This window comes from Anas acuta, chromosome 1 (genome assembly GCF_963932015.1).
Source record: "Anas acuta chromosome 1, bAnaAcu1.1, whole genome shotgun sequence".
NCBI classification, from domain to species: Eukaryota; Metazoa; Chordata; class Aves; order Anseriformes; family Anatidae; genus Anas; species Anas acuta.
Window position 1 is genome coordinate 67794791 of NC_088979.1, and position 14294 is coordinate 67809084.

Below are 14294 nucleotides of genomic sequence, written 5' to 3' on the forward strand. Positions count from 1 at the left end.
AAGTATTGATATAAGAAGAGGACTGACATCTAAGACCAACCTGCAGGAAAGGACCTAAACAGTGATCACCACGGACTCCCCTTGTGAAGCCTGAAGGAAAGAGGCCTAGTACAGGAAAAGGACAATCCTACAACTCTGTTTTCAAGTTAAAAAATAGTTCCGGAGTTTGTAATGAGTTAGGTTCCCATGGTAGCATTCTTTTACTGTGTGTTCATTCCATCTGACACTGTCCTAAAACAGTGCCCGTGGTCATGCAGAAACTGACTGCAAACAACATGGGATCAGAAGACCTGAAGACCCTAACTTCCAGTTTAAGAACAGTCCAGCATCTGTGGATTAGAAAGCTCCAGTTTCTGCAAATCCACCTGTGGTTTCAGCTACGAGGAAAATAACTTCAGACATTAGGCACTAGGTATGATGAATCACTAATACTTACATAGTCACTGTATATATTTGCAATGGCTGTAAATTATTTTTCTGGCATACTTTGGAGGCTGCTGCAGGATTTTCATGTTGCCATTCTTTGAAGGGAAACAAACCAACTATGAAATCCACTCCAAAGCGAGACAGCTACGCATTAAATAGAACTGTAACAACACTCTAAATGGGGATGGGTGGGGTTAAGCAACTTCAAAACAAATCTGACATTTCAAAGTTACAACACATCCCATCCTCAAGAGCAAAATGAAAGATGAATTAATAGAAAACCATCATAACATAATATTCAAACCCTGGGATAGATGTGTGACAAAACACAATAAGCAGAGGGAAAGTACACGAACTTAGAAGGGTCTTCAAGTTACCGTTAGACAATGACAAATTCTGTAAATCAGTTCTAAAAGGGTTTTTAGAAAGCTGCACCAATCAATGCCAGAAATTATTGCAGTCCTGTGGCAAGAGCAGACAGGAAAAGGTGCTGATCTTGAAAATTCAAGGACTTGAATGAATGCTTAAGGAAAAAAAGGACTCCTAACTCTGAGCTTGCACTAAGATGTTTGTTCATCAGGAGTAGAGGCAGAACTTGAAAAGCTTGGGGTAAGTAAGACACTTATCCATGGAAGCACATTGCAGAGTCCAAAAGAGTCAAATTTTATTGTCTTTTAATTAACATGTGAAACATGTGACCATGCTCTTGGTACGGAGCTTTGCAATGCAAGACAGGAACAAATAAAGCAATTATATCAGCCAACCAGAGCAAAACAACTTAAACATTCATTGTGCAAATAACAAAACACTTGCGTAAGTCCCCAAGTTTACTAATGAGTTATAGGCATGTTAATAACACAACCAGTATTTTAGCTGCACGGGAGGCTTGCAGGTCAACCTCTGTTACCCAGCATGCTATTCCACCTGATGTGGGGAGAGCAGCTATGCAGCGGGATTGCAGAAATTCTTCATTGGTGATGTACACATCACACTGTCCTGCAGTTTTACAAAATTTCCTTTTGCAAGCGTACCATTTATTAATGCCAAATAACTACCACTCAAAACATGATCCTACAGTTTGACTGGCTTGCATGTATTTTAGAGAGATACATAACACCTACGTAGAGCAACTTCTATCATCATTCTGCATCAAAAAAAAAAAATAGCAGCTTTCACAGAAAAGCTTGCTACTGGGGATACTAACTTTTCAGTTTCAGTTTTAAGGAGAACATGCATAAATTGTCAAACTGCTAGAAGGGAAAATAGTTGTACTGGCTTTCCCTTCTGATTTATCATAGGTCTTTATGCAGTCTTCATTTCACACCTGTCGAGGTCCTTGTTACCTGACATATCTGTCCTTACAAAGGGTGAAAAGAAGCAATCCAATTCACAATATCCAGAGCAGATTACAGCCAGACTACAGCCTGATTCCGCACAATTGGCTACAGAGAAACATAACTTAGCTTGCTCCAGGAACAATAAAACAGGCTGCTGCAAAGGAGAGAGCATGGCAGGATTTTTGCCCTGCAACCTCTAACACATGCCATGCAGTGGTGGCCAGTCACCTCTCAGGACTGGATCTCTGCAACCTGTGCCCTTAAGAAATTAGCTGAGAGCACTTCTGGTGCTGATGGCATGAAGGGGGGTGAGCAAACTCACCACCCCAGGAGAAATACTCTTAATGCAAGAAGATACTTTGCTCCAGTGAATCGCTAAAAACCCATGGGGAAGTGTTCCTTGCTTCCTCTTCTGCTGTTTGTCAGGTATGCAACCCGACGTGGAGCTGCTCACCTCAGCTTTGCCCCTCCAAAAGTTGGGCAGCTACAGCAGGGGAGTCCTTGAACTATTCAGACCATGTCCCTAGCCTGCGAGACAACTCCTGAAACTGGCATCCAGCCCGTGGTGTGTAAAATACTAGACCACTTGGGGTGAGGGAGGGAAGGAAATGGTCAATTTATGGTCACAGAAGACGTTTCAGACAGAAGAGAAATGAACCCAGATCTTTTGAAGTCTAGGACAGTACCCTAGCAACTGGGATACACTCCCTCTATTATTTTGGAACTTCTGTTCTAAGCCACAAGAGCAAAGCTTGTGGTTTTTCTATTTGAATTCTAGGACAGGATGGTTTGAATAGCTAGAAAAGAATCTTCATTTGCTAACTTACATAAGAATAAAGCCTCGAGTAACTATTTTTTTTTTTTAATTGTCCCCTCATTCCCACAACCTTTCGTAATTTGAAATAGAAATGAACATTTCAGCCTAATATAATCTTGTTTCTAGTTAATCTTGGCTTCTGGACTAATGAAGACAGACCAAAATAAGGTTCCAAACTGCTAGCATGATACTACGTGAATAATGCTTAGTGAAAGGAAGTTAGTTTGCTGTTTCTAGTAGTACCTAGTATATGAATTTTGCCAGATAAGAATTTTTTTTTCTTAGTTCAGCAATCCATCTGCCAAAATTGATGCTAGCAGGTGTTATGCCTTTAGTACTGAGCTGTCTTCAAACCCATGCACGATGTTAGCAAGTAGCAGGTAGAAATCACACCCCTACTGTCAAATCTGAATACAGGCCTGAAGATTATTGACACTGTATTATGCTACCATCTACTGGTTCACATTAAATTAAACCTCCAAACTTTCCCTTCAACCTATTCACTCAAAAAAATCAGTTTCTACAGACTTGAGACTATTTTTTCATAGCAAAACATTAGTTTGAATTTTTCTAAGGTGATTCCATAGTTCTACTTAGCTTCTGCCTTTCTTTTTATGCAGGTGCAAGAGTAACTGCTACACATTATAAACATTTTCACACAACATACATCAAACTCATCTACTCGTGTACTTACATTCGGCTAGTTTCAATGTTTTCAGAGTGAGGTTCTCCTGGTGATCTGCAAATACAGATATGAAGTCTTAAGCACTCTGCTATTTTAAGTCATTACAGTATGAAGAGTTAGAAATGCAAAGTGATAATTATTTTGTGATTAAAAAGCATCAGCTTTTGTGCACTTGTACATTTAACTTGTGACCAAACTGTAGAAGACAGCTTTTAACATAAATCTGAGAACACAGTTAAGGCAAAGGATGGTGTTTTTCCCCAAAGCTTATGCAACAGCAGCCAGAGGAGACTTCTGCTGGCAGTACCTCTCTATGCAGGCTGCATGGTGCACCACTTCTGGGGTAATTCTTCATAACCATTTCTGTAAGCCAAACGTATATTCCACGTTTATCAGTGATCAACAGTTGGATTCAAAAGATACAGCTACAGCAGGTCAGAAGCAGGTCTCAACAATCTCTAAACAAATTTCACGTCTCATTACTCAGATTTATGCACATAATTTCACAGAGCAGAAGAGCTACAGCCAGTTTTCTGTTTATTCCAACCAATGGATCCACCAGTAATATTGAGAATTAGGTGTTATTGCCTGACATTTTTGAACACAAGCAGCAGTTCTGCGCAGCTTGCCTATCACTTTAACCTAATTTAGAGAGTTATTTAAAGGGTACAGTTCTATATTAACTTAAGTCAGCTAAATTACAGCTGCTTGGCTCCTTCTTATTCCCATCTTCTTCGTTATGCCAGCAATGATTCAGGAAGTTAATTTATTTTTTAGACATTAATTTTTTCCTGTCTTCTGGGCTTCCCCCTACCCAGCGAGTCTGAAGCCAGATGAGACTTCTGAGCCAAGAAAAAAGGCAGTACAAAAGCAGCAGTTTTCAACTTCAATCACCTTAAGCTGCCTTGAAGTTGTATCATGAACTGTACCCAACTTTCACTGTGATACAGACTTCAGTACAGTTGACCAGAACTGTTAAATTGAACATATTGTGTGAGAGTAGAACCACAGCACAGCCATCACATCAAAACTCTGAAGCTTACATGAACTGAAGTGTCTTTCACAACAGAGCTTTCTCTAAACAGAAGTGAGCTAACATCTGTAAGTAGAGCTCACTTTGGAGGTTTCAACCAAGTTTGCTAGGGGACTCTGGTTAGCACAGCTAAGCAGGATTTCACAGAGTTTTACTAGAATAGCCTTTGTTCATAGCAATTTAATTTTTCTTGATTTATTACATAGCCACCCATGCTATTTTACATGCTATTCCACCATAGCTTGAAGCACTTCTGCTAATCCTAAATTTCACTGCATTACCTCACTACATGGTCCCTGCTATAACAGCCTGGAATGTTCTCACAGTTTTCTACTAAAACTGTGGCTCCTTTACGGACATACCAGATCTTAGTAGCTTCCTAGATTTTACCAAACTGTACTGTATTAACAGACTGGGTGCCTAGAAAGCATTCCTGGTAGAGGAATTAAAATTCCTAGGCTAACTGGATACTGTGCAGTGACAGATGATGCAGCACACAGGAAGTTATTTGTTTACATTTCACTAAGTTATAATATTCATCTGACGCTAGGGGTGGAACTCTGACCTTACTATCCAACTAAGTTTATGCTCGTGCTTAAAACGCAATACCCTCTAGCTCAAAAAAAAAAAAAAATAACAAAAGCTACCCAGTCTCAAAATATGATCTGCTTATTGCCTACCTTACTCACTGAAGTTCAGGACTGACAAAATACCTCCTAGAAAAAATAATGCTCAGTGGAAAAAACAAATGGAAGTTGCATTTCCCCTTTGACTCCAGTGAACAAATCAAGTCCCCAAACACTTATCAGAGAGGAAAGAACCTCATTTTTTTTTTCTCCTAATTATTCACCTATAGATGTAAGTGTTTGAAGCCATACAACCTAAGGGTTGATGGGAAGTCTTTGTATTCATACTGGCTAACTCCTCTATTGACATCCATGGCTTCAGCAACCAATAGCACAGAAACACCTTGGAAGTTTGAGGCAGCTGCTATCTTTGTTTTACTCACATGAAATGCAACACAGTGAAGCTTTGGATAAGAGCAATGCTTTTAAATTGCTATGAAAGTACAAGTGAAATAGTGGTGTTAAAGAAGTCAAGTGTTAGTCACTCTGAGACTTTAAAAAACACAGCAATATGAAAAATTACAGAAAAAGAGCAAATTGACATCTAAATATACAAAAAAGTAGCTGGTAGTCTGCAGTACAGACATGTAAACACAGCTATCAGTATATTTAAGATCTTTTCCTACCCTTATGATTTATGTATAATCTATGAGAAAAAGTTCCAGGGAAGTTCAGGAAAAATATAAAAACATAGTTGACTTAAAAAAAAAAAAAAAAAGAGTTTTGTCCTTTGAAGGAAGTGGTTCTACAAAAAAAAAAAAAAAAAGGCTCAAATTCCTTTTCTGTAACATGAACAGATCTACCATAAAAATGAGTTGCAGAAATATTAATCCACACAGTAACTGGATTTTAACAGGTTTCAAATGACAATGTAAGCACCAAATAAGATGATCTTTCAATATTCATTGAAACAACACAGAAGATCAATCTAATTACAGGAATTGTACTCATCTGTTGAGAAGCTGTTTTGTAAGAAGTAATTATTTACAAACAAGATACCTTGTTATTCCTCTAAGCAGGCAACAGTACTGTAAAACAACTCTATAGTACAAGATGTCTTTTCATCACGCTTTAAAATCTGAAAAAAAAGTTCTGTCCAGAGATAAATCTCAGAGCAAATGCTCTTACAAATTTCAGCTTTGACTTAGATGGTAGAAACTGATCACGAGACACCATCTAATCTGAATACTGCAGTATGAGCTAGCGAATTCAAATGGTGGCTCACTTCCAACAACACAGGGAGCAACTCCTCCATTCTGCAAGCCCCTCCTTTTACCTCCACTGTAACTCCCTAGGAGAGAAAAGTAAAGGTATGCAAGTCTACACATTTTTCATCAATCCTACTGGACAAACACTTAAAAACAACAGAACAAATTGCTTAAGTAAGCACATCAAACAATTTATACAGAATTTTAGTGTGATGGTAAAAGTCACTAGAGACTTTTAAGTGATGGTTTTGCTCTCAAGACGAGCACGATGGAGCACCACCACGCAATTTAAAAAGCAGGGAGGAACAAGCTAAGCGAGCTTTGAAATTACTCTGAGTAAAAAAGTATAAGTCAGCTTTGCCAGCTAACTTATCTTAAATAAACAATATACTTGAGTACTATTTATAGAATTAACTTCAAGTAATACAAATTAAACATACAAAATAAATATTATTCTAATAATAACCCTTAGAAAAAAAAAAACACAATATGCTTTGGTCTTACCTTTTACAAGCTGTGGCCATTCGGTGACATCAGGGTGATCACAATTTTGAGTCACTGATTAAAAACCAAGTTGTCACACCAGTCCTGTGTCACGGTGGGCTAAGCATAAGCTTAACAACTCTAAACAAGTAAAAATAATTTAGTTAAAAGTCTTTACAATCTATTTTCAGCCAATCTGCTACATAAAAATGCAAAAGATGTTAAGAAACAGTTTATTCACAAAATTAAGACTTACTGCACAAAGACTTGTTCATTTCTGGATAGCATTGTATGACTGCTACAATACTACAGTACACGCAACTGGTGAACTTGAAAATTCATCAAATTATTTTTAGTTTCTCTAAAAATAAAAACAACAACAAAAAACATCTCTCGGATCAGCAGAAAGCACTTGATATCAAGACAAGAAGCATTTAAAGATTTGGAAGGATGTGTGTAAACATGACCTTTAGGTTCTAACTACAATAAAATTTGATAAATTGTTTCCCTACTACAACTCGATTAATACTAGTGCCTTGAAGAGGCTCTGTGTTTCAAAGGGAAGAACTCGTGACCTACACTCTGCTGTATGCCTCTCCCTAAAATGAAATGAGCTAAAGCTGCGTGAAAGGTTCAGAGGAGCAAGTTTTGCCACTGGTTGACAGACTGGGTGGCCAGTCTGTCAGGTTAGATGCTCCATTTATGCTGCTCGGACTCTCTCCTCTCCCTTATGGTTTCAAAAGGGTCTTTTACCTGTCAATTGTTTCCCGTGATCTGGCTCCACTGGCTTAAATTGAAGGGTTGGTCCTTTACTTTGTCACGCAGGTGGCAGCCAATGATCACTCAGCAATACACGTGCCCAGGGCGCCCTGGGACCACCCCAGCTGATTACTTCCATGGCTGAAAAGGAACCAATTAGTCTCTTACCTACTGCTGTTAGCTACTCTAAACTAAAATTAACTGATAAAATATCTCCAAACATAACCCTCAATACTCTGTATCACCCCATTCTCTCTCCCACCCAAGCTCCTAGGTGCCTTGAATAGTCTGCAAAGAAAGACTCTGATGGAGTCCGATCACAAAAAGCATTACTGTTTCCAGTGATGTACAATGGTTAATTAACTGAAACATTATTACTATATTTAGTAAATAAAAAGTATCTTACTTTCCCTGAGCAGCCACTAGCAATGAAGACAGGCCTCTTTATAGTCTCTGAGAATTTATATTTGTTATCTCTTGACACAGGTGAAAATCCACATTTTTAGGTTGTTCTGCAGAAGGTGCCCAAAGGCTAAGGAGCTACTGAGGACCAACACAGCTCTGCGACACCTGCACTCGTCACCACCTGGTGCAAACACCAGGAGTACATCCCACAGCATTAAAGGTTTCACCAAACAATGCTTTCGTGCTTCAGTCCATGAGAGTCTTTCTGAAAGGTCTTAGGTTTGATGAGCAATCAAGAACTCTCAACACTAATTTGTACCTGTTGACTCATCTGAGATATGAAATTGCTGAACAAGTCCTACAATTTTCTGAAGTTTGTCAGAGCTGCTGACTTTTGCCTTTCTACTATGATTTGCCACTCCGCTACGAACTGCATCCTTAAAATGGAGTGAAATCTATATTAGTTTGGAAATAATGCTTTTTAGTTTTGTCAGCTACATTTCTTGACACAGGTAAAGTGCCATTTAATTTTGAAGTCAGTAATACTCGAGTCTTCACAAGTGCAGTTGATTTAAGGAAAGTAGAAAGCAAGCATCTCAAAACCTCCTAAACAAAAGGGAGGCTCTCCAGTACCTACAATTTATTTAATTCTTATTTCTTGTTCTTATTTCTTGCTGCTTTCTTAAGAACCGATGTGAAATGGCTCTGTAAGACTGCACGTAGATATGAAAAACCAAGCTCTTTGCCCAAGTTAACTTTTTGTACGCTGGTGAAAGAGGGCAGTGGTGTAAGCTCTAATGCCTCATGGGTTGGGAAACCTGCATTTTGTCTGTCTGCTCTAAACACCAGCTGCTGTTCCAGGGAGGGCTCAGTCAATCACACCCTATCGAGACCTGTGTCCTGCATCACCCAGGCCACCAGCAGAAGTTAACTGCAGCTGTCTTCCATTGGAGTAAAAGCATATTATTGTAACGGGCTGCCAGGAACCTTAGCAAAACTGGATTTTCCTGTAGCTGTTTCATATGGAAGAAGCCATGAACTCAATTGTCAATGGTGAAGGAACACATGAAGTGCTGGATTCAAAACCATCCGAGTTTGGAACATTAAAAAACAGTCGGAGCTGATGGCTGCACAGTCATGGCCAAGGCAAGTTTGTGCTCATGCTTGACACAGACCCAGCTCTGTTAGCCAGACTTACTGAAGCACCAAACCAAATTTACAGTACCCACATTAAGAGACTATCTGAAACAGCATGACAGAGTTGACATTAACTTACCCAAGCTTTGTAATGAAATTAGTATCTACAAATTGATCTTATGATCAGAACTCTGAATCATGGAGCTGCAGCATTTCAAATCTGTTACATGGTACCTTAAGACTCAATTTACTGTACTGAGGTACAAAAAGCTCACGGTCCCTTTCAACAATCCAGATGCCAGGAGCAAGAAACTTCAGTGAATCATCATTTTCTCTCCTATCTCCTTCTCATCCTACCTTTTCCCCACTTATACTCACTGCCAGTCCTGTGGGACAGAACATAACTGGCCATACGACAGCATGGATGAAAATTCATTTTACTAAAACCTCTCTTGTTCACCCCTCAGCAGAGTACTGTCTGCTGGCATTAAGAGACCAGCACATTGAAACATGGGGTGGGCGTGAAGGAGGCTACCAGAGATCCCTTATGCTGAGTATCTGTTCAAACACAGCACATTTTGACTGCTGGAACCAAATAAGGCAGAAAAAAATGCTACAAGAGTCAGAGGACAACTTGACTAGGAAAGGGAAACCATACTAACAAATAAATTAGTATATTGGAAAGATGCATTGGGAAGAATAACTAGGAAACTGACCTAGGACACCTGCTTTTCTGTCACAGGTATTCCTTTACAAAAAAACTCTGGATGTAACTTACCTTCTGACTCTAAAGCAGCTCCAGAGCAAATATTTATTCTCAGAGCTGAGTTACTCAAAAAGATTTCTCCAGTCTTCACTGTCATAATTAGCACAGTTTACGGTTTAATCTTTTACAAACACACAGGGCAGCTGAAGGTATCAAGCATAGTGTACGCCTGTGGAATATATCTGAGAAACCTGAGATGGCTGCTGGAGGCTCTTCAGGACTGGGCGTGCTCCAGGTCAGACACATCTATGTCTGCTGAGTGACTATGTAAAAGGCAAAGACTGAAGCAGGACTGTAGTGACCGATATTGCAATTAGCAAGAACCATGCCCTCAAACCACACATCTGAAGAGCCCTGAATGGCCCAGAGTAGCACTCATCAACAGTGAGCAGGATAAGTAATGCTTATGCAGTGTGTGGAAATGACACTCCTTTCTCTAAGGTGCAGATTTTCTGAAAAGAATACTCCTGGCAGCTGAAGGAGGAGGAGGAAATAAATAATAAATTGCTCAAAGCAAGCAGTCAAACCATGTTCGGATGCTTCAAAAGCAGGTAAAAAGCAACTTTGCATAGCCTGATGAGACCTTCTCCTTTACATTTACTTGAATCTTAAGAGTCTGGAATCGCAAACATGAGTCAAGAAGAGGCATGCAGCTTCAACAAACATAATCCAAAGCCACGCCATGGAGAACACAAGTACACGTTCATAAGTAATCCAAGCGAGTTGTCACTTGCATGCATTTCCTACACCTACTGTTTCCCTCTGTTATTTGACTTCCAGGTGTCCATTAGCTGGGGCAGTACAGCTAGGTGGTGGCTGACACTCAGTGTCAGAGGTCTAGGAGCAGAGGAACAATTCTGATCAACAGCTGGGAGGATGGATGCCCTGAGAGGTGGCATTGTTAAGAACATAAGCTTCTTTTAGAGAATAATTTAAGTTTCCACCTGAGTAAGCTTCTACCCATTTTTAAGACCATCTTTTTGATGGATGATCTAACAAAAAAAGGGGTTGATCCACCAATACAAAATGTGTCATGACCTTCCTTAACTTCCAGTGCTGAAATTTGACTTGCTTTTTTAAAAAATAACCAGCTCTCTGGTTATCTCTCAGGAAGACACCATGAAAGGCAGCTTTTATACATATACTGAAGGATCCCTCTGAATGTCCTTTTCCACAAGACTCCAGACATTTTCTTCATGAAACTTCTAGCAGGTCAAATTAACAGCTACCTTAAAGTAAAATAAAACAGCCACTAGTAAAGCCTGATTATATAAAACCTAGAGGAGCAGCAAAAGCCAGCAGGAAGGCATTTATATAAAGTTTTCTTCACTACTTCATAAGCTAAACCTATTTAATTGCAAGAACAGAATAATAGAAAACCACGTGGTTAGAAGACCAAAATAAAAAGGGATTCTATCATGGAAAATGCCAACCAAAAGTGACCACAGAAGTCACAGCTGAGAATCAAACACACATATGCTCCCTGTATTAACAGCTGAAGACAATAAATTAATGAACGGTTCCTGGAAAGGTGTTTGTTCGTCTGCCCAAAGTACTTCAGACACGTTAAAAGCTTGAGCCTATTGTCCAGTTACTCGGTATTCTTCCAAAGCATTCCAGAAGCAGCAGAAGAGAGCCACAAAGCAAGCGTGAAAACAGGAGAAAGCTCCTTCTGATGGACCAATGGAAAGAGTTTAAAGTTTACCAGACTAATCAATGAGAATATTGGAAGAAACTAATTCCTCTCACGGCACAGAAAATCCTCCAATTACAATAGAGCTTCTCAAAAGCACATGACTAGAAACTATAGGTTGAAAAATTCAAGTTAGTGTAGGAACACAAGCATGCAGGATAGGTTATTTGGAATTCGTTATCATCTTCAAATTAAGGCTGGTACCATTCTGGAATTTACACTTTAGTGAAAATGTAAGATCCTGAGTTTAATAAAGGTAGAAGCTGGAGCATTTGCTACATCTCAAAATAAAGAAAGCAACCGCAGATTTATACAAAAACTTCACCCCATGCTATCTGTATACTTGCTATACTTTAATAAAAATCACACAATAGTAGGAAGAGGTCTCACGTTTGGCCCCATTTTCCTTCTAAAGCTAAAGGCCTGTTTGTTACTCCCATTTTCTAAAACCATCCCCACAACTCTGGACACTAGATTCCCCCTCCCAGCATTTTTTTTCCATTTTATATTTTTGTAAGATAACAGATATACTTTATTCACCTTTGTAAAAGAGGGAAAGAAGTACAATTATCTTTAGGTCCCACATTTTTTGCTTGGGCCATAGCTGACGTTTCTTCTACCACACAAACCCTTCTTTTTTTTTTTCCTGGAAGAATCATTTGTTTTTATCTCACTGATGTATGCTACTTCAGGCTCCCTCCAAAAGTATATGTAGTTTTGAAAGGAAAGGCCCTCCTACCTCAAAAGGTGAAATACAATTGTCTACTTAAATTTGTTTTAGCAGACCTCTGTTTACTGGGCTGGCATCAGCCTAAGTTCTCTTCCAAACAATTTTTACAGCTACATTCCAGCTTTAATATTTAAACTTCTATTCCAGCTATCCTTTTGCTCAAGCTTGGTTATTTTGCTTTCTTTTTCCATCCTCCCTCTTCCACATAAAGTACCTTCCTGTTCACCAAATTCTTCAGTATCACCAGCATGTTTGTTTATATGTAATTCATATTGAAACCAAACAATTGTGCAGTTCTATAGCACAACCTTTAGTTTTTCTCATGTTGTTAGTATTCATTACTTGCATATTGTAGCAGATTGGGGATTCTTGTTCATTGGTTTATGAAGTGCACATCATTACAAAGACTATGTGCATACATACAGTTCCAAGTAGCTAAGCATTCAGGAAAAAAGCAGTCAGCAGAAGCAATGGCAGTAAAGAAATAATGGCTATGTTTGAAGAGCTGTCATACACACAACAGGTATTGAAACTGGAGAGCAAGAAGCAGGTGGGTGGTCCCAGTGGTGCTGTGGGTGCAAAAATGAATATAGATGCCTGCTGGAGTAAAGGACCAATCTATAGCATTCTCTCAGGAACATCTGGATTGTGATAACGCAACTTTTTTTTTTTTTGTTTTTAAAAAACTTACTGGTTTTAATTAGCACACGCTATATTTAAATTTTCAGTTTAGAATTGTTTCTGTCTCCTGTCGATAGCTTCCTATGAAGTAGAACTATAAAAAAAAAAAGACACTCAAAAACCCTTCTGTAACGTTGAGGTTTCATAACTTTAAATATGTTTTTATGTTAGGTACCTTCAGAAGAAGGGTACAGACAAACACACAGGTAGCTTAGACATAGCTGCTGAAGTAGCCCCATATGGTTTTATATGCACTAACAGACCTATTCAATAACCTAGAAAAGCCTGAATTTTATGATTTTTTTTTTCTGAATTCAGGAAGTTTCCAAAAATCACTGTCTCAAGATGCAGAACTCTACATAACTTGAGCCACTACAGAGTGGAGCGGATATTCTGTACTACCAGGTATCTCCATTGGAATATACCAGTAAAAAGTTAGCAAATAGGAATGAACATAGCTACAAGTTAACATTCCAATCCTGCTATAATGCATGTAATACTTTTGAGCTTGTTGGACACTTAAGAGTATATACAAAAAGAGATACAAAGTACCACAGCCTGACATTAACACTGTTGGTGGAGGTTACATTTCTGTGTTTCCTAACAGCCCTATTCACTATTTTCACTTGCAGTGATGTTTGGTTAAATTTTCTCCTAGTTCTGAGCTTATTTTTCAAGTTACACCTAAAAACTGCACAAGCCTGACTATAACTGTGTACAACAGCAAGGAAAAAGCCTTCAGAGGAACAGCACCAGCTCTTATCCAATCCATTGAGAAACAGACAAATGATAGTAGCATAATGTTGAGCTTGTAAAACAGACTAAAAGGTAATTCATCAATGTTGCAGCATCAGCATTTATTTTCTCCAGGAATATCAAATAACTTAGCTTTCTGAAAAACTATGCCTAAAAGTAACAGGCACCACAGTTGGAAAAAAATAAAAATGAAATATGGGAAAAAAATGAACCTGAATTTATTTTCAACTGTTTTTTAAATCAGGAAAAAAAAAAAGTATAATCATATATTGTGTGTATTCTAGTAATTAAAACAAAATTAAAAACAACATACCATATCTTTCCAGAGCTGCAGAAACTTGTTCTTCCAAACTCTACAATGTACTTCTACAGTTCTTGTACCTATAATGCAAAACATTATGTTTCAGTTTTTGCAGTATGCTCTATACTACCAGGAAACTCACTGTTGCTTCAAGACAATGTATTCAAGAACAGCCATCCAATTGCCCACGAGTTCACAGCTAAAGGAAACACATAATTTCAAAATAAAGTACAACAGATAAAATACTTAGTATGTGAGGAAAACTGCAAAAGCAGAAAGTCCATACACAGCGTGTTCCCTATTCTTTCCTCTCCAGTGATGCAATCCAGTTTTATAATTCTGTTTATCCACTTCATTATAAATATCCATTTCCTTCTTCTCGAAGATTCTGGCAAGTTTTCTCCCCCGCCCTCCCTCTTTTAATTTTTTGTATTAAAGACACCAGTAATTA

At 38.6% G+C, this 14294-nt stretch overlaps 1 protein-coding gene across 9 annotated transcripts in view; it reads right to left on the minus strand.

Annotated features, from left to right (window-relative positions):
* The window catches only part of UBE3A (ubiquitin protein ligase E3A), a 47829-nt gene that overhangs the window by 26601 nt on the left and 6934 nt on the right, over positions 1–14294 (minus strand). For 3 of the 9 annotated variants that reach the window (XM_068681202.1, XM_068681211.1, XM_068681220.1), the window contains 3 exons: positions 13856–13923; positions 6637–6756; positions 3275–3319 (listed from right to left, as the gene is read on the minus strand). In XM_068681202.1, the coding sequence (XP_068537303.1) occupies positions 3275–3319; positions 6637–6656 (65 nt within the window). In that variant the 5' untranslated portion in view covers positions 6657–6756; positions 13856–13923. Of the gene's footprint in view, positions 1–436; positions 522–3274; positions 3320–3572; positions 3629–5923; positions 6114–6149; positions 6216–6636; positions 6757–7368; positions 7516–13855; positions 13924–14294 lie in introns of those variants that run through there. The other 6 variants (XM_068681230.1, XM_068681237.1, XM_068681236.1 and 3 more) reach the window with 6 other exon arrangements.